The sequence below is a fragment of the Tursiops truncatus genome, chromosome 6 (assembly GCF_011762595.2).
Source record: "Tursiops truncatus isolate mTurTru1 chromosome 6, mTurTru1.mat.Y, whole genome shotgun sequence".
NCBI lineage: Eukaryota > Metazoa > Chordata > Mammalia > Artiodactyla > Delphinidae > Tursiops > Tursiops truncatus.
The window spans coordinates 100,491,697-100,512,899 of NC_047039.1; the positions used below are offsets into that span (position 1 = coordinate 100,491,697).

At 44.0% G+C, this 21,203-nt stretch overlaps 1 protein-coding gene across 1 annotated transcript in view; it reads right to left on the reverse strand.

Annotated features, from left to right (window-relative positions):
• Positions 1-21,203, reverse strand: part of BRINP1 (BMP/retinoic acid inducible neural specific 1) — a 65,464-nt gene that overhangs the window by 20,274 nt on the left and 23,987 nt on the right. The window contains exons 5-6 of the mRNA XM_073806939.1: positions 9,255-9,491; positions 4,695-4,917 (exon numbers count right to left, since the gene is read on the reverse strand). Coding sequence (XP_073663040.1) covers positions 4,695-4,917; positions 9,255-9,491 — 460 coding nt within the window. The remainder of the gene's footprint in view (positions 1-4,694; positions 4,918-9,254; positions 9,492-21,203) is intronic.

The following is a 21,203-nucleotide window of genomic DNA, read 5'->3' on the forward strand; positions in this document are numbered from 1 at the left end:
AAGCATTTAATCCTCAGAACAACCTTATGAGATTGGCACTGTTATTAGCCTCATTTTATAGATGAGAAAATTGAGGCTCAAAGGTGGTAGTAACTTCCCCAGGGTTATAAGGTGAGCAGGCAATAAATCTGGGATTTGAACCCAGGCAGTCTGACTCCAGAATCTTTATACATAGCCAGCTCTATTGCCTATTATAATAGCTGCTCAGTTAAGTGTTTGTTATTGCTCTGTGATTGTGATTATTATTATCATTCATCTTATTTGCCCTACATATAGGATAGTCACCTCTACCTCCAATTATACTCAATTTATCCTGTGGTGCTTAAACTCCAAAAAGATTCCCTCTGCCCCCAGTGACCCACAACCCCCAGCATTCACCTGCTTGAATCTGGGCTGGGCTTTTGGCCAACAGAATATGGTGGAAGTGATGCTCTCTGACTTCCAAAGCTAAGCTGTAAGAAGCCTTACCGTTTCCTCTTAGTCTCAGGAGGCTGTCGTGTTTCAAGAAGCCCAGGCCACCTGGAGAGGGTACGTGTAGAGCCAGCATCCTGCCAGCCCTGGGAGTGAGCCATCTTGGATGTCCAGTCAAGGCCCCCTGTGACCCCAGCCCCAGCCGACCTGAGGGAGCCCCAGCTGTGCCCAGTCAGTCTACAGAATCCTGAGAGTTGATAATAAGTGTCGTTTTGAGCCCAGAAATCTTGGGTGAACTGTTTGGCAACAACTGATACACAGAACCCCCCTTTTGCCGTCCAGCTCAATATTAAAGTTCCAGTATGCCTTCAAACCAATTATCTATATTTGACTTCTCACTAGATTTTATAGGTAAACACGTCTTTGAAGTAACAATAAAATAATATTTATTGCCCTTGGGTACATTATTAAACCGTCTGTGCCTCAGTTCCCTTATCTGTAGAGTAGGAATAGTAAGACCGTAAGAGTACCTAGTCTGTAACGCTGCAGTGAGGGGGAAGTGAGTTAATTCACATGAGACGCTTAGAACAGTGCCCGATCTTTAGAATCCATATACAGGTGTCCCCTGCTTTTCAAAAGTCTGCTTTATGCCACTTCGCTTTTACAAAAGACCTTACAAGAGACATGTTTTCACTAACCTAAAGAAATCCAAAGATTTTAGCTTTTATGAAGAAAGGTAATTGCTTCTTTGCTTTATGGCATTTCAGCTTATGAAAGGTTTCACAGAAAAGCTCTATTTTCGGATAGTGGGGGAAACCCGCACTCAGTGACAACTCTCTATTAACTGAGTCAGGCTTTTTACTTAATCTGAAGGCTAGCGCAATTATCCCACGTTGCAAATGACGTACATAAAGCCCTGTGGCTAGTAAACGGAGCCAGGATTTGGATCCAGTCCGTGCGCTGCTAAAGACCCAGGCTCTTTCCCTCTCCCACCCCCGCCCAACAATGCCACCCTTCTTGACACAAGTGATGGCATCTGCTTGGTGGACTCAGCCCCCATGGAGCCCAGGACACAGACAAACCGCAGCAGAGCAAGTGGTTCATTTGCAAATTCCAGCTTGCTCAGCTCAGGTGGCCCAAGGTCCCCAGTGTTAGCACCTCTGTCTGACACTGCTTCGTGGCAGAGAGGTGCCCTGCCTGCTGGTGTGAGAGACGCTCATTAAAGCCTCTGGTTCAGATGGCAGGAAGCAGCCCACAGCCAGCAAGGAGGTTCAGTTCTCCTGGGAAGGCTTCAGACGAATCAGCACAGCTGCATTTCTATGTCCCCTGCCCACCCCAGTATCCAATACATACTAAATGAATATAACTGAGTGACATGCCAAAGTGGAATTCCAGGCACCCTCTCCAGGTGAGTGAAGGAGGGATGTAATGATTAGGGCAAGTTTTCTTATCTCAGGAGGAGAGATGACAACACTGCGAGTTCTTTCTTTGCAGGTCCCAGCGGTGGCAGGGTATTTCTAGCTGTCTGTGCCTTGCAGAGGAAGAGCAAATTACAGATGTGGACAGGTTTTGCACTCAGAATAGTGAGGCGACCTGCTCAAGGTCCACAGCTTGCTAAGGTTAGGGTGCAGTCTCATCCAACCCCCGATTCTGTTCCGTGTTCTTCCCGTTACCCGATTTTGTCCCTCCTTCCTCCCTTCTAAGGCCTGTCCAGCTCCTCTCTCCTCTGGAGCCCTCCTGAGCCTTCCCTAGACGCAGTGTGCTCAATGGTGCTCTACACTCTGTGCCCTGGGCACTCTGCTCACCTTTAATCAATGTGTTTTCCCCGTGTCTTTGGGCTTCTGGACTTTCCACTTCATTTTCTGGAGTGACAGCCAGCAACACTGACAGGTGCTTTTGTTTAAAGTCTGGTAATGGTTAAGTATGAACTCTTTTGCCCAGGTGCACAGCCAGTGTGGTCAGCCTGGGGATGCACCATTTCTCCACTTAGGGATCTGATCAAAAGCCACCTCTTGTGGTGTCTAGGCTCAATTATATCCCCCCAAAATCCATACAGTCAAGTCGTCACCCACAGTATCTCCGAATGTGACTCTATTTGGAGATAAGGTCTTTAAAGAGGTAATTAAGTTAAAATGAGGTCATTGAGGCGAGCCCTATCCCAATAGGACTGGTGTCCTTATAAGAAAGGAGGATTTGGACACAGATACACAGAAAGAAAAGACCCTGTGAAGACACAGAAGATGTCTAGCTACAAGCCAAGGAGAGAGGCCTCAGGAATAACCAATACCTCAGTCTCAGACTTCCAGGCACCAGAACTGGGAAAAAATGCATTTCTGTTGTTTAAACCACTCAGTCAGTGGTAGTTAGCTGTGGCGGCCCTAGCAAGCTAATATATGTGGGGAGTTCTTCCCGACTGCCAACAGATCTCCTCCTCACTCCTCCTTTAAGAGACATCTTTCACGGCACTGTCACCGCGTTCACTTCCGAATCTCCCCCAGTCCTGATGCAGGTCACTTGACTGATGCTCAGTGGGTCTAAATGGAATCCACTTCAGACCCTCACTCATGGTGGCAGTTTGGGCAATTGTCACAGATGACAAGGGAGCTATTTTGTGACTGGGCCCCTTTCCTAGTCCCTGGTTCTGCAGCATTTCAACAAGTAAGCCACTGCTGGCCGAAATTCCATTTGTTTCACAATGATCACAAGCTAGATGAAAAGAAAGGGGCTCCAAGTTGGGGGGAATGGGGAGAACAGAGATGAGCATGGACGAGCGCAAAAGGAGAAGGTTTTATTATGGGAAATAGAAGAAAATCTGCTGACTAATGTGTGGGTTTTAGGTTAATGGGAACTTAAAATAAGGGGCCCTCCATATTGGCTGGTGTAATCAGCAAAGACTTCCTGAAGGAGGCAGCATTTGATCTGCGTCTAGAAAATCGAGAGGAAAATGAGTGCTTGGGTGAGGGTGGTTGGTACAGAGGAGGGCTTTTTTTTAAAGAGTTTGGTGCTTTTTAAATTTTGAGTGCATATAGAGCAGGGTGATTAAGAACACAGTACTTAGAGTCAAAGAGTCGGGGTATCTTGTCTCTCGTTCTTATATCAGCATCATTGACTTTTGGGGCCAGATCACTGTTTGTTGTGGGGACTGCAGTAGCACTCACATGTGTTATGACACTCAGAAATGTCTTCAGACCTTTCTAAATGTTCCCTGGAGACAAAGCCACCTCCATTGAGAACTACTGACTTACACTGCTGTTTTGGACCAATTCCTTGCCCTCTCTGAGCTTCAGTTTTCTAATCTGTACAATGCGGGTAGCAATTGTGGATAAAATATGTGGCTGACACAGAATCTGTTAAGTGAAGGTGACTTAGCCTCAGTCTTTTTAAGAGTGGATCTATTTTCACTGAATAAAGTTGAGTGTGGAATCCCCAAACATGAAACAGATGAACGCATCAGCGCTCTGACAGACGCAGGGTGGACAGACCCAAGCCTGCTTTCCTACTCTTCCATGATGCCTTCATGGAAACCCTGGAGACACAAATACAGAAAACCCCCAGATGTAGCTCATGAATGCCCTGGGAGAGTGGAGTCTGAGAGACTTGCATTTGAATTCTCGCTCTTTCTCTGTGGGTCCCTGAGAAAGTTGATAAACCCTAGGTGCTATGAGGGCATGAGCCCTGTCTGGCTTGTTCACCCCTGTGCTCTCCATCATTCTTCAGAATACCTGGTACATCGCGAGCAGGGCTGGGACTAGGGTGAGGCCAGCGAGGCAGGTAGGCATTTGAGGAGGCGCTCCCTCCCAGGTGAGGACCCTGTCCTCGCATGACCGGGGGAGGGAGTGCTTCCTTCATGGTAGGTGCCTCCTTTGCTTCACTCTACTCCAGCCCCTGAGCAAAGGCCCTCAGTCAATAAATTGTTTGATTCATCAGTTAACCCAGTTTCTTCACCGTTAAGATGGGGATGCTAAAATCTGCTTTGCCAAGTAATTTTCAAGTTAGGTAATACATTTAAGCAACCAGAAAATGTCATGTAGCAGTCAGGGCTACTGCTAATTTCCTTCACCTGTCAGATGGATCAGACAGACTATAGAGGCTGAAAGTTCAGGGTATTTTCAGGAAACAGAAATCCAGTGCAGCCAGAGCCAGTAGGGGAGAAGCCAGAGACAATCAAGAAAACTGTGGGTCAGGACCATGCAAGGCCACGAGCTGCAGATACATCTTCCGTAGTACACGTGCCCCCGCGCCAGGTCTGAGCCTGTGGAGGTGGCAGGTGGGCCAGCACTTACCTCTCTCTAGGCAGCTGGTGGTTGGGATTGTGGCGGCAGCGGACGCTGAGGCCGAAGAGCTTGCGGGCAGTGCGCTGGATCTTCTGCCTCTGGGCCTCCGTGGCGCTCTGCAGGAGCTTGTAGCGGTTCTGCAGGTCCCAGTCGTTGCCCCAGTGCTGATGGATGCTCCCAATGGTCAGGAAGTGGTTGCTAGGGAGACGCTTCATGAACGATTTAAACTCATCTAGCAAGAGACAAAGGCCAAGAAGGCGGGCTGAGCATGACACAGCCCCCACCTGAGGCGCAAGTGCTTAGCCCCATCCACAAGCAAAGCAGGCGCACGATAAAGCCAACTTGTTGGAGGCCTGCAAACACGGAGCTAGCCTGCTCCACTCCTCGCACGCAGTGAAGAGGCCCCTGTGTTTTCAGTAACGGGTCTTTTACTTTGCTACCGCAGGAGTGAACCTGCATCCCGCATCCTTGCTTCAGACAGGGCTGCCCCAACTTCTGTCATTTGAATGCCAACTTTATGACATTCACTTGTACTTATATTTACTTGTACTTATCTTTGAATCAATTAAAACAGATTTTTATCCAATCCAAGTAGAGAATCACTATCAGATGCCCTCGGTAGAACGGGAGCTATAAAAATAAAGCTGTGAAAATAAATATAATGAAAATGATATTAATAAATTCTAGCCAAATGCTGTGGCCTGCTAGATGCCTGAGCCGCTGTGCCTGCTCTCACTTTGAAATTTAGGGAAGCAGCAGGTGATAGATGTGAAAGGATATTAGCAGCACCTGAGACATTCTCTGTGATGTAATCTTCAGGATCGACAGAGAACTGACATCGATCACCCTCCCCACCGTGTGCCCCACTCTCACTGGAAGCTGCATGTGTGGACCACCTTACATCAAGTCACATTTTGGGAAACTCCAGATGGGGACGAACTCTTGGGTCTCCTGGGTGAAGATTTCTGCCTCAGTTTGTGATGCCGAGTTTCAGTGTGTCAGCATGTGCTACAAGGTGACACAGCCTTAGAAGAAATTATCTAGGTCAGCTTTCTTGTTCTACATTTGGAGAAACTGAAGCCTCGAGTGGGAATATCATTTTCTGAAGGTAGAACAGTCCATGAGTAACAAGAGACAGGACTAAAACCTGAGCTGTTGTTTTCTGATCTAATACCTCCTACTCAATCCCCCACTCAACTATTGGGAAAGTTAAAAAATTAAGGGGTTGATCATTTTGCAGGAAAAACAGGCTAAATGGTTGGGATATCTATCTATCATCTATCATCTATCATCTATCTGTCATCTATCTAGCTAGCTAGCTAGCTAGCTAGCTAGCTATCATCTGTCTATAGATATCTGAAGCTTGATACTTTCCATAAAACCTACAAGGAAATTTCAGGTATATTAGGCATTCTTTTTTTTCTAAAAAATGCCTTCTAAGCTCTCGATAAGCACCAGGGTCAGTCTTAAACATCTACAATATATAAGTGATTTTACAGCAAACATACGAGGTGGGTGCTTTTAGTGCCCCCTTTTATAGAAAGTAAGACACAGAGAAGTTAATTAACTTACCAAGGTCACACAGCCAGCAAATGGTAGAATTAGATCTCTAGACTGGCTCCGAATCTTATGCTCTTATGTAGCATGTTACACTTACTCTCAACACATAAAGAGGATCAGTGAATTGAGAGGAAAAAAACTACATATTTTCTAATATATTAATATCTTTTCTGTTAAGGTGCTGAAACAGGAGTCTCTGACTCCTCAGGAACCTTGTTATAGACCGTTAGACATGCACGAGTTCAGACTGATTCCTGACCCTTGGATGGCTGTATAAGCATTAGTTTCTCAATGCCTCAGTTTCCCCATCTGTCAGTAAGAGCATCTAATTCAAATCTTGAGAGACGCTGTCTGCCTAAACAGTTTTCGATATCCAGAAGGTGCTGAGTGGATGGCTGTGTAAGATTGGGAGGATACACACGACGGTGCTGACGGATTTACTCAGTGGGCTGGCTGGGGGCAGGGGACTGGCCCTGATGACGCTGCTGCTCTGGCCAGTCCAGCTCTCCCCGCCACACAGCTCATCCTGCAGAGGGCTCTGCTGACCTCGGAGGAGAGAACAGTCCTTTCAAAGAACCAGAATTTGGGTCAGATATGAACACCTAATTAAAAAGTGAAAATGATTTCATTTTCTTGACTAAAAGTAGAAGGGTTCCCTCCCAATAAAGGAGGCATAGACCCCCATTTATGTGTGTAAACTAGGTCCTGTGTGACCACTAACTCTCGAGCCTTGAAGGAATCAATGGCTTTGACCTTTGGCCAGTCATCAATTCCTCCAAATTACTTGGGGCTGAGTCCTTAAGGTTATGGGTTGCAAAGGAAAAGGAGGAAAGTGTACATGTACGAGCCACATACACGCGTGGATGGATGGCTTTGTTTTCATGGGTACAAACATTTCAAATGGATGAGTTGAGTGCAGGATATCTAGAGGAAAGGTGTGCTTTTGTGGAGAGACAATCGTGACACAGAAATCATTTCTGTGGCCTTTTCAGCTTACCCTGCAGCATCTCAGCTTTCTGAATTTCCTTCCACACCCACCCACTCAAAGTGGCTTCTCTTCCTTGGGAATAAGGATTCTGTGCTAGGGATTCCTACTACTTGTGCACACAGCCTACACCCCCTCTGCTTTTTAGCAATCAGTAGAATCTCTTTTCAAAAGCATTTTATCAAATGCTTCTTTTGTTTGAGGCCAAATAATCATCATAATACATTTCCATCATGAACCTCTCCTCTTTCATGGATTCCCAGGATTTTAAATGGACTAATGGGTGCAGGTTCCTAAGGCGTCACAGCTCCGCTCGATGACCCCGTGAGAGCAGAATCACGGATGCATTCTGCGCTCCCAGAACTGGTGGGAGGCCTAGAGATCACGGAAACCAGTGGTTTTCAAACACAGCGCTCTACAGCTCCGCTTTTATCTGCGGTACACGGTGGCCCCAAGGTAAGATTTTGTTTGATCAAAGGGTTTCTTGGCTAAAGATTTAAATAAATTCAAATATTAAAAACACAAACATGCCCTCTCATTTATCAGATGAGGGAACTGAGGCCTGGGGGTGGGTAAAGTAGAATTAATAAGTTACAAAAGCTGCTATGAGCAGCGGCTTTGGAATCAGGCATTCCATTACCAGCGCTGTCATTTGCTAACTACGTAACCCAGGGGAAGACACTGGGTCTTGACACCCTCCCTCCTCTAGAACACAGGAATATCACTACTCACTTTAACTCAATCTATTAACGTTGTAATAGATTTAAGGGATATATGGTTGTGTTAAAAACAGAAACCCTCTCTACATACGTCCATTTATTTAACAGATCTCTGAGCACATATTAAATGCCAAATATCTACTTGGCATCTCTTTTTGGAAGTCTCAAGGGTTCCCAAGCTTTTCATGTCCAAAACTGAGTACACAGTCTTCTTTCCAAACCTTCCAGGGTGTTCTAGCTCTGTGAGTGGTACCAGCACCCATCAGATTGTCTAGCAAGCATACCTAAAACACATCCTTGGAGCTCACCTCAACGCCCTTCCCTTGAACTCTCAGAGTCAATCTACCATCAAGCCCTGCTAATTGTTCCTTCTAAATACCTCAGCATCTCTGCACGTGTCCCATTTTTACTACCTATACAACCCCTGTAACTCACATGGCAACCATCTCTCTCCCAGGCGCCTCCCACTGGTCCACCTGCACTCACCCTCTGGTCTCTGCACACACTCAGGTACTGAGACTCTCCCTCGAGGCGGCCTCTCCTGACTCCCTGGCCATACTGCCCTCCAACGCCACGAGATTTGCTCACAGGAGCCCCTCGCTCCTTACATACATAGGATTAGCATGTCACTATCCTCTGCAGAGTTACATGATCGGTGCCGGGATTGTCCATTAACTAGAAGCTCCACAAGGCAAAAACCCAACTTTGCACCTCACCTACTTTATGGCCTCGGGTGACTGATGTTCCTCCCCTGAAATTCATTTTTCTCAACCACAAAAACAGGAAATAGCTAAGTTACCTGAAAAGTGACTTCCAGCTATGAAAGTCTGTGAATTCGTTGGATATCTATAGCAATATCTACCTATGTATGTACATATATATAGATATATACATATCCATACTTACACATATATGTGTGTTCATTTATTCAGGGAGACAGGTATACACACGTGCACACACACACACACACACACACACACAGACTCAGGAATCAATACAACTAGCTTTGACTCCCCTCTCCAGAGGCTTCCTATGTGCTATGACGTGTTATTCTCTCTGTCGTCTGGGTACCACAGAAGCAATACATCATAGGACCACGAACTTGATTATGTTATTCAGTATTCCACTCGCTGGAGACTTACTGAGTGCCTACTCTCTGACGGCTGCTAGGACGGCTCTGGACCCTCCAACGTGAAAGGCTTGGGGGGTTACTGAGTGCTCCCCTCAGCTATACTAATTCCAGCGAGATCATTTTCCCGACTCGGCAGGGCACCATTCATGCAGTAGTAGCATCAGGCTCTCTACCTGAATTCTCCAGGTCCTTGTAAGCTTCGGCCCAAGACTTGGCCATGTTGGCCAGCGTGTACTCCATGATCTGGATGTCGGTGATGGGGCAGTTGCACTGCGGGAACTCCTCGGCACACTGGCATCTACACTGGCTGTTCTGGCACACGTATTCCCCCTCACCGTTGCACATGATGTAGCTCAAGGCTGATTGGACAAATTTCTCTTGCAGATACTGAGGGAAGATGATCTGAAGACCTGTTTGAGAATAGCAAGGAGGGGAAAAGGAAAGGTTAGAAAAGGTGTTTCATTAACAGTTTCGAGAGGTGATGCGTAGGACTCCGAAGCTGCTAGCTTTCTCTTTGTGTAACCAAACTATCTCTGGGCCTGCCTAGATCCACACAGGGCATAATTGGCAAGGCCTCCAGTTGCCTTGCTTCTAGTTAAACTTCTCAGGTCATGACCTTGGCCATCTCTGCACTGCATACTCTATTCTGTGATATTAGGACTGAAGCTAGAGCCAGATCTGTTAATATACCTTTTCCATTTTGGGAGAAAACCCTTACTGAAAGCACAAGATTGCCGTTTATTTTTCCTTATTTCCTTCTTTTCTTTCCTTTTCCTTTCATCTAATATTTATGAACCCTATTTATGAAGCACAAGCCCTGAGCTAGGCACTAGGTCTATAGAGATAAAAAAGACACGACCTTTGCCCTTGGGGAGTTTATAATATAATCAGCAGGGGTAGACATGGACACACATCATCATAACATAGCTTTATAGACCCAGAGCACAGTCAGCCATATGAGGTAACTGGACAGCAGAAGGCTGCAAATAGCATTGCTGGGATAGCAGGGAAACGTTTGCAGAGGAGATATTTGGGCTGGTTGAAAAGTGAATAAGAGATCATTATGTAAAAAAGAACAGGAAGCATACTCTAAAGAGAGGGGTAGCAAGAACTAAGACTTAACATGTCTGGGAGTTGCTGGTGAATGAAATGAATTTGATGGGTGGGGTTGCAGTGCTGGAGGAGAACAGGTTTTAGAAAAGGGCAGATGCCAGAGTGCAAAGGTCGTTATTATTATGCTAAGGAACCTGGACTCCATCCTGTGAATAATGGGAATACTTTGGTAGTTTCCTGGGTAAGGATGATAGAAATAGAGTTATATAATTGAACAGGACCACAGTATCACTCACACGTACACATAAATATCAGTGGAGAATGGCATCCAATTAAATTAATTATCTCTTCTTTGCTTAAAAATGAAGAAGGCAAAGCCCACCAAGAGGAAATGAGTAGTTCATGGTTATAAGATGAGTGCTGTTGACCACACCTCATGATTTTTTCTCTACACTTGACTAATCAAAGTCCTAAGCCAGAGGGCCAATGATGGAGAAGGATTTATCTGGGCACGAGTACTAACTACTCTTGTACCTATGAAATGTCAGCACAGCACGCCAGCGCCTATGGTGCCCAGAAAAAAGGACAACTCTGGGCTAAATTAATTAATTCAAGCACTTTTGCCTGGGACATTTCTCTCCACCTCATTTGGAGCTGCCAACAGTTTTTGCCACCAGTGCATACTGGGGTAATGGTTTTACTACCCACTGTGTAAAAGAGAACTGTGCTATTTGGATTAAATTTTTTTCTCATTCGTGCTTCAGGGACATCCCTAATCCTACTCATCAGGGATCTTCTGAATAAACTCAGCATTTCTTTCACTCTCGACTTCAAAGTTGTGTTTCTAGATTTTTATCTTTGTTTCTCTTGCTTTCAGATTATTAAAAAAAAAAACGAAGCCCATCATTTCAACCTGTCTTCATACGGCAGCTAAAAAAAGACTATTTTCAGAGGGGCCTTGTGAAAAAGAAGACTGTGCTTCTAGTATGCCTTCTGGTAGGAAATCATAACACAGTAGTTAAGAGCTGGGCATTACTAGAGTCAGGCTTCTCTACTGACTACCTAAGTCATCTCAAGTTAGTTAGTCAACCTCTCAAAGGCTCCACTTTCTCTTCTCTAAAATGGAGACACCTTTAGTACCTACATCAGAGGGTTATCGAGAGAGCTAAGTGAAATAATTCTTTAGAATTGTCTAGAACAAGTCCCTGACGCATAGCAAATGAACACATGTGATTTATTCCTATTTTTGATGATGATGATGACAGGGATGCCATTTCTCTGATTAAAGTTTTTTTAAAAGTTTCAACAGAAACTTCAGGATAAACAAAGGAACAATAGCTGTGAGTATCTAATCAGAAGAAGAAAATATCTAGAAGGCAGTGTTTGGGTATTTGGAGAGCTTCCACAAAAACGTGGGGTCTAGAATTATGTGTTTGTTGAACCAGCACTGGTGGGAGGGCTATTCGGAAAGGTGGATCCTTTGTCAACATGCACAGAAGACGTTCTAACAGACAGAGCTGAACAGCCCCGGGGCGATGCTCCATCACAAGGCTGGGTGGGTGAGTGCCACCCCAATGAGCAGAGGGTCCAAATGAGTGAGTCACTGCTCAGAAGGGCTCCTGTACGGAGGGGTATGATGCAAATACCAAAAGGTAGAGCAAATCAAATCAAGCAGTAAAGTCCTTCTAAAGCAAGTCTCCAATTCTTTCGGAGTATGCATTATTGAGTCACTTTATCTGTATCACCATGTTCACTTCCAAAGCAAAATTTATTTTTAGCTGATCCCAATCCCCTACAGGCATCTAAGTCTATGGATTGGGGTTAAGTTTCTGTTGCTTAAAGACATTCTACAGACTATACTCTCAGTCCTACTTTTCTAGCTTGCTCATCATTTTCTTTCTCCCCCTTTGTACGGGATAAAATATTCTATTCTTAGTCCCAGCCCAAAAGGAGTCTGGGGAGAGCATTTTTCAAAAATTGCATTAAATCATTTCTCCATCTGGCAAGGATACAAAAGGCAGTATTACCTACCCCATGTAACGCAACTGAAAACAGATGAAGTTTGGGATTGGGGGGTTTCTGGGAACAGCTGAAACACAAAACTGGTTGCTCTTTAAAAATGGAAACCCAGAACCTGCCAAGCTGTCTCTGAGGCGGAATCTCCTGGGCAAATTTGAAAGAGAATAATGAAGACATAGCAATTAAAAAGCACTTTTCTGCAAAATGTCATTACTGTTTAAAGTTACATAACCATTTCTCCAGCAGCGGAGGTTCACATAGCAGTCACCGGCAGTGTCGTCTCCCAATGACCTGTGTCCAACAAAGAGGCCCATTGCTGAGCACCTCCTACATGGGCGCCTGAGTCCTGCCGGCTTCAATGGGAACCATAAATAATCTGGAGGGGAATTTGGCCTGGGGAACCACAGTTCGAAAGATATACAGCTGCCGGCTGGGGTGGAATCTTCTGTCCCCAGAGTTCCCAAAGATATACACACACACACACACTCACACACACGGAAAGGAAAACTGAGAAAATGAGAGAGAGAAAAGTCCACCCTTGGTGCCAAGCATATAAATTTGGCCTCACAAAACCCAGGAAGGCAAGAGTTGAAAGCGCCATTTGCACAGCGACTATCCCAAGCTAAACATATGGACTCTGCACCCCCAGCCCAGTCTTGTTATACTTAAAAAAAAAATCTTGTACTTTAAAATGGCATGTTCTGCTGTTCCACAGTGGGCACGATGTCGATGTGGGAACCCCCATGTCATCTGCCTTCTCTTTTCCCGATTTCTGCCCCATCTTCCTCAGTCCCCCCTCCTGCCTCACTTCAACACGCACGTTGCACGATACCTTTTGTATTTTACGTACAGTCTCTGTGCTGTCACACGAGAGGGTATCTCTATTTCACTGACCGCGTCCTTTCTCTTCTCTCCTTATCCTCTCTTCTTTTTTTTCAGGACATACGGGCATCCTGCCCTTTTTCAGTCCCTCTTTTGTGCCAGTCTTATTCTTTCTACAGTCTCTGCACTTGTCCTCCCCTGTGCCTAGAATATTCCTTTTCCAGATCTCTGCCTGGCCCCCTTGTCCTGCCATCCAGACTTGTCCAGACCACCCGAGTTAAAATGTCTCTTCTATTTGCTTCACAGAATTAGTTTCTGAATGAAATTACCTTATTCATTTGTCTTCATTTTTGTTCCATCTCCCCCATTAGACAGTGGGCTTAAGGGGGACAGCCCACTTTTTTATTGGGGAGATGGGCTTTAGGGGGACAGAGGCTTATCTGTCCACGACAAGCCCCCAGAGTGTAACTTAAGACCAAGCCTGGTGGAGGTTTCAGACTCTCATTTGTTGAATGAAAGAAGCATCCCCTTTCTCATCCCAACTGAAGAGAAAGTTGTCCCTAAAACCTCTGAGGCCATTAGAATTGAGGACATGTCCATAGCTCCACAACTATAGTAAAAGACTCAGGACTTGAATCTCGGAATTTGGACTGAATTCTGAAACACTCGCAGGTCCTTCCGCATCTCCAGTGGGTACGTGTGGAAACCGAGACGAATGCCTGGCTTGGGGCCTCTGTGGTAACTATGGCACAGAGTGGCCTCTGGGAATGTCTTAGCCCCTCTGAAACTCAGTTTTCTTGCCTGTGAAGTTAAAAATTCCAATAACCACCTTCCAGGGCCGTTGAAAAGGGTAAATGAGGGGAGAAAAGCCATAAACAGCACTTTAGCAAACACCTGACTCTTATGGGCTGAATGTTTGTGCCCCTCCCACCCCAATTTCATATGTTGAAACCCTAACCCTGTCCCACCTTGTGATGGCATTAAGAGGTGGGGCCTTTGGAAGATGATTAGGTTTAGATGAGGTCATGAAGGTGGGGTCTGCACAATGGGATTAGTGCCCTTATAGTAAGAGGAAGAGACAGGAAGGCATGCACCCTTGCGCTCTCTCGCTCTTCCTCCCTCTCTCTCTCCCTCTCCCCCTCCTTCCCTCCTTGCCTCCCTGAGCACACACTAAGAAAAGGCCACGTGAGCACACAGTGAGAAAGCAGCTGTCTACAAGCCAGGAATGTGCCTTAATCGGACACTGAATCTGTCGGCACCTTGACCTTAGACTTCCCAGCCTCCAGAATGGTAAGAAATAATGTCTCTTGTTCAAACCACCCAATCTATGGTATTTTGTTATAATTAAGTGTTCAATAAATGTTAGGTTCCTCCATTTACACCCTATTAGAACATAATCCATTACCTGGACCAAACTTGAGCCCTTCTTGGAAAAATCCTTCTTGAGTAGCCCCATTTAGGCTAGTAGGAAACATGCCAAGAGTGCAACTTGTCTTAATAGCATTATAGTAATTATTGTAGGTGCTCATTATTATTGTTCCATTGTTTGTACTTCAATGAATTTTCCTTCCCTCCCTCCCTCCCTCCTTTCCTTCCTTCCCTTCTCTCTTCCATCTATCGTCGTCTTCTCTCCATCTCTCTTCCCTTCTTTCCACACATATTGCTTAAGCTCTACTGGGTGGCAGGCACTGTGCCACAGATACCAGGGTGAATAACGCAGGCAACTCCCTGCCCTCGCTGACCTCACGGTTAAGGAAGGAGACAGACCTGTAAACGAGCTGCTTGGATGCAGTGAGACCAGTGCTTTAGCAGAAGCACAGGATTGCTCGGGGAACACACGGGAAGAATACCTAGCCCAGCATGGAGTAGGGGTGGTCAAAGGCTCTCTTCTAGAGGAAGCAGCATTTAGGCTGAGACCCAACGGATTAACAGGAGTTAGGGGATGGGAGATCCACAGGAAGAGTGTTCTAGAAAGTGGAAACAGCATGTGCAAAGGCCTCAGGAAATATTATTCTTTCCAACTAAGAACCAACTTAGCCATCACCTTTCTTTCTGATTAAGGTTCATCTTTTTTTGTTTGTTCATTTACTTCCAAGTTCCCTAGAGAAGAACAACTTCCGGCACCTCAGAGAAGATCACAACTCTGAAGGGAAGAATAACACAGAGCAGAGATCTGTCAGCTCATTAGAGGAACAGCGCTTCTTACAACAACAAAGGTCAAGGATCCTGGTCTCTTACAGGCAGGGAGTGAACCTGAGATTCAGAAAAAGAAAGCGGCTCACTGTGCTTCTGAGTTTCAACCACTGGGGGGCGCTAAAGTAACAGAACTTTCAGGGTAATCTTACATTGGATCCCTGGAGACCTTTGAGGACATTGTCAATAGTGCTGTTGTCAATATTGCTGTGTAAAGCAGGCACCTGGTTCAGGTGACTGTGCTCAGTGAGCTACGGAACACTTAATGTCTGGAAAAGAGGACACTATCAACAAAAGCCAATCCAACCTTCATCCCTGACCCTGACCCTGCTCCTCTGCTGATAGGACCTCTTAGCCACTTTCTCCTTCCTTCAACAAGCAGTACCTGAGGAACTGCTGGACTAGATGTTTCCTACCTTCTAAGGACACAGAAGTGCTACTGGAGATTCAAAACTAAAGTTCAGAATCCAAGAGACAAAAGCCTTAACTGATGATTAAAACATAAAGTTGTATGATGTCTGGTAAATAGTAGGTGTTCAATAAATATATTTCAAATATTGAATAAGCCAGTGATCTATTATGAAGATGAAAGAAAATAAGCCTGGGCATGATAATTATGGAAGACTTCGTGATGTGAGTGGGATGTGGGCAGAGTCTTGAGACACGAGCCTGGTCTCAGTAGATAAAGAAGGGCATCCCCAGCGTTCCATGGAGAAGGCATACGCTGCACAAAGTTGGGTCAGTGTGTGCATACCTTGTATCAATCTAAGTCTTGTTCAAGGCAAGAGTTCTATATCTTCCTTTGGTTTCCCTCAGCTTTGTTTTTATTTTATTCTATATCCTAATTACCTAATATAGTAATATTTTTGATGGATTTGCTCTTTTCTGACCTATTTCATTAAACATTAAATGTACGATCTCTTACAGTGCTAAGAGGAAGAGGGAAAAATACAGGTTCTGTTTTGGTTGAGTATAAATATTTTTCTATCCTGTTCTTGCATCAGAATGTGGCCCCCTGTAGATCTCTCAGAGCCCTATAGGAGTCCCACCTGTTGTCTTGTACCTGCTAAGTTCTGCTTGTCAAATTCTGTCCATTTCTGAAAAGCACGAGGCGAGGAGAAGGACAGCAAGGACTGTACCTTTTGCAAAAAGTCAGCCTGACCCCCTTCCTGTGAAAGCCCAGGGATTTCAGACTGGCAGATAAAGGACTTCATGGTTGCAGCAGTCATTCTGAACCTCAGTGTAATGAAGGCGTGCAGGTCAATTACCCATCTGTTTGTGTTTCTATTGCCATGAATTACAGTATCTATCGCTGACAGCTCATTGGAGTGGAATGGAAATAAGATGATAATTCACAGGGTGAAACTGTGCAGAAAGGGCAAAAAGGCTATGATCTCATTCAGAAGCTCAGCCCTGTCTCCATGACGGGTCATTTGCACTCCAGGAAATGAAGAAGGGCAGCTACCTGGGGGGAAAAGTGGGTGGGTTCTGGCTCCCCCTTCTGGATAGAATAACCCTGCGGGATCTTGAGGAGTAGACATGGAACTCTTGGAGGAAAAGTACAGGTAAACGATATTCTGCACAATAAAATGAAAACCTTTTTAAACCAGCAGAAGTTTTGAGGGGTGACTGGCAGGATAGAAAGGTGACCCTGTAGGGATGCTCCAAAGAACCTATTAAAGCGTATTCAGTGCCCCTCCCTGCAGTGTCCTGCCTTTGAAAAGTTACACACTCCCACCCTCTGAACTCAGATAGGTTCCCGTGACATGTTTGGGTTAATGAAATGTGCAAGTGATGTTTGCAACTTCCAAAACGAAGCTACGAGGACCCACATATGGATCCATCAGATTCTCTTTTCCCATCACCACAAGAACAACAACGTTCCCTCTAGAGGCCACTGCTGTTCGCCAGATAAATGCCTTCTTCATTCTGTGAAGCAGAATCACAAGTGACTTGTGACCATGACGTAGCATCAGTAAGAAATGAGTATTTACATTTGCCAGCCACTGAGATTCAGGGATTGCTTGTTCGCACAACATAACCTAGCCTGTACTGATGGATACAGGAAGTGGCAAACGGGGGCCCGCGGGCCTATTTTCACAAATTAATTCTATTGGAATGCAACCACACAGATTGAAGTATTGTTTACAGCTGCTTTCACATTACAATGGAAGAGATGGACAGTTGCAACAGAGACTGTGTGTGACCCACAAAGCCTAAAATATTTACCATCTGGCTCTTTACAGAAAAAGTTGGCCAGCCAGTGTACTAGTTGTTCATGAAGATTCTTTCAACCTTGATTTTGAGTCTATTCTGTGCTGGTCTTATTTCAATTATTAAGCAAATAGGTATCTATTAGGTGCCAGGTACTCTTTCAGGCACTGGCGAAAAGGCAAGGAACTAGAAACAAAATCCTTGCTCTCATGGAACTTACTTTCAGTGAGGCAGACAATCAGAGGAGGATTTAAACTGGCAAAAGGGATTGGGGGCAGGGAGACTTCTAAATGACAGTTTTAACTTTGAAAAAGAGAATATGGTCTAAACTACGAAATCGCTAACGATAAGGAGGCCAAAATACTTTTTTTCTCCAACATAATTTAAAAATTCAATTTCATAAAATTGCAACATGAAGATGCCCTTGAAGCTTTAAGAAGGGGTTGAGTCAATTTAAACCTAAGCTTCTTCATAGAATTCATGATAAAAACCAAATGACACCTCTAAGATTCTGTGTCACCTGATCCCTAGGTCAGCTGATGTCTGCAGATTCTTTTCTCATCTAACTCCCCTTTTTTGCTACATCCTGTACCACTACCACCGCTGTCCCCCAAATGCTCCAAATTCTCTTTGTTCAAATTTTGGCTCCAGCTCTGATTAACGGCATGACCTTGGGAAGTTAAAACTAAGAGGCTTAACTTCTCTGATTTTCAGTTTCCTCATTAAAGCTTCCTGTGTAGGGTTTTTGTAAAAGTTAAATGAACAATTTTATATCTTGATTGTGGTGGTATCTTGATTACATGATTGGATATGTCTGTCACATTCATAGAACTGTTCACCTCAAAAGGGTGAATTTTTCTGGATGTAAATTATATCTCCATGAATGGGAAAACAAAATCAATTATGTAACCCATGTGAAGCTCTTAGTACATGATAGTTATCCAACTAACGTCATTTCCTGTCCTCACCCTGTTTTCTATTGCTTTCTCTGGAAGCCTTTGACAATCTGAGGCATTCTCTCTGTGGGCAACCAAAGCACCTAGCACATAACTCAAATTCTAGTAGAACACATATTGCATCATACCATGTGTGTCTATATTCATGTTCCTCCTGGTCTGTGAGCTCCTTGAATGCAAGAGGCAGTACCTCATTCACCCCCCACTTCCTTGTTATCTGGCACATTAGTGTGTACCCAGTAGTGAGTTTGAATGAAGGTGAATTTAGAGAGGATGGGCTTCAGAGAGGACTGTGTTTCTCTGTTCTGGGCTTAGCACAGCCTACCTCCCTAGAGCCATTCCTCATGAGCAGGACCTGTTTCATCTTTCCCAACATCATAGCTTGAAACCTGAAGCTACTTTAACTTCAGCTCAATAGTGAAGGGGACAGGTGCTCAGAAACATCTGAGTGAAAAAATGCACAAATTGAAAAAACATCCTAAGAGAACAATGATGCTAAAAGGCCTTGACCACTCATTTCAGCACATATTTTGTTTGGGATCCATTGCTACAAATTATGATTCTTGAGAGCTGTAACTGCCTTTTCATTCTTTCCATGCTATCAAGCACAATACTAGATCACAGTAGGTGTGTAAAAATAAAACTGTTCAATTCAGCCACTCTTAGGAAAGTCCTTTCACTCACCATGTTATTGAGGCAGGCACTGTACTAGATGTTAGAGATACAGAAATGAATAAGATGGTTTCTGACCTCAGGGGGCTCCAGTTGGGTAGGAGAACAAAATTCATAAATGTACAACTAAAATAAAATATACACACATTTCAGCAAAAAGGAATAAAGAAAAGACCTCTACTTCTGTAAGAGTAGAGGAGTTTGGAATAGTTATTGTGGACAGGATTGAACCCAAGTGAAATTACAGTCCAGCATTTGCCAAGCTGTATAACACAGAATCATAGATCTGCAGATGTAACCAAGATCAAATACATTCAGGAAACTCTGTATATTTAATCCAGCTCTTGAGACTCCTAATACACATTAGCCCAGTTGAGGCACTGAGAAGTCCTGCAGTAAATAAGTGTGGTTTATGTTATTTAATCCAGTGTTTCAGTATTATTGAGCTTTTGCTACATTTCTGTTTCCTAACAAACAGCCTCCAAATCCCAGTGGTTTACAACCACAAAGGTTTATTTCTTGCTCATGTTTCATGCTGGCTGGGCTTTGGCTCTGCATCAGATGTCTTCTTCTTTTGGGTCTATACTGAAGGAGTGGCGTCTCTCAGGTATATGCCATTCTCAAAACAGAGGGAAACAAAAGCCAAGCCAGGCAATGTCTCCTCAAGTGTCTTCTAAGATGAGGCATGCATTATATTCTCTTACATTCCATTGGCCAAAGCAAATCCTATGTCCAAGTGCAATGTCAACTAGGTGGGGTGTATACATCTCCCACAGGACAGCATTGCCTGTCACACGCAATGCACTGTTATGTATAATTCTCTCAGGGAAGAGAGAGATGCAATCACGCAATGTACCACAAAATAAACTTATTTTTCCACCAAAGCTTATTTTTTAAAGTTGAATTGTCATATGATCCAGCAACTCCACTCTTAGGGTATATACTCAAAAGAATTGCCCAGAAGTATTCAAACAAAAACTTGAACACACTATTCATAGAAGCAATATTAACAAAAAGGTGAAGACAAACTAAATGTCCATCAACTTATGAATGGATAAACAAAATGTGGTCTATCCACACAATGGAATCTTAACTCAGCCATAAAAGAATGAAGTACTGTTACGTGCTACAACACAGATGAACCCTGAAAACATTTTGTTACATCAAAGATGCCAGAAACACACACACAAAAACATATTGTATGATTCCAATTATATGAAATGTCCAGAATAGGCAAGTCAATAGAGACAGAAAGAAAATTAGTAGTTGTCTGGGGCTGGAGGGAGTGGGGAATGGGAAATTACTGCTTAATGAATATGGGATTTCCATTTGGGATGGTGAGAAAGTTCTGGAACTAGATAGTGATGACAGTTGCACAACACTGTGAATATACTCAATGCCCCTGAATTGTGGATTTTAAAATGTTTAAAACATTAAACTTAGTGTGATATATATTTTATCACAGTAAAAAATTAAGGTTCAAAGCAAACTGATTTGACAGTTCAAATAAATTTAAATCAGTAAATATTTATCGAGCATATACTACAAACTAAACACTGAAATAAGTGAATAATGAATACGTTAAAAAGGATATGATTCTACTTTCAGGGCATTTAATTGCAATTTAGTAGAAATATGAACAATTGTGCACATGAAACAAGGTAGAATGTATCTAGAACACAGTAGAAGTGCATCGAAAGTGCTGTATTTGCAGTGCCAAAGAAGAGCTTAATTGTGCCTAAGATGTATTGTGAGGGAAAAAAATAAAGATTGACTTAATAATCTTAAAAAATAAACAGGTACTGTGTTTGAAGAGAGTCAATGTATAAAAATTTCCACGGGTGATTTATTTAGGTTTTGGCCATCCTGACGCCTGATTTGTGTACAATCAGAGACCAACAAGGAATCAAGTGGGATGTGGTGGTTAAAGTAGGTCAAACTGTCACACTGATCACTGATCAGTCAGGAGTTCCATGCTGCACACTCGGCCACAAGTTTATTGAAAGGTATAGCCCCACGTGACCACATACCAAATGATAAATCTTCTGATATTCCCCCCCTCAACACCAGCTTATGCTCCATTAGCATTTCCACCTCTTTCTGTACAAGTCTGAGTCTTGAGTCACCAAATTATTCCAGATTTCCCCCAGTCAGAGGCAGCCCTTTTTATAGTCATCTATACCTGGAATGTTG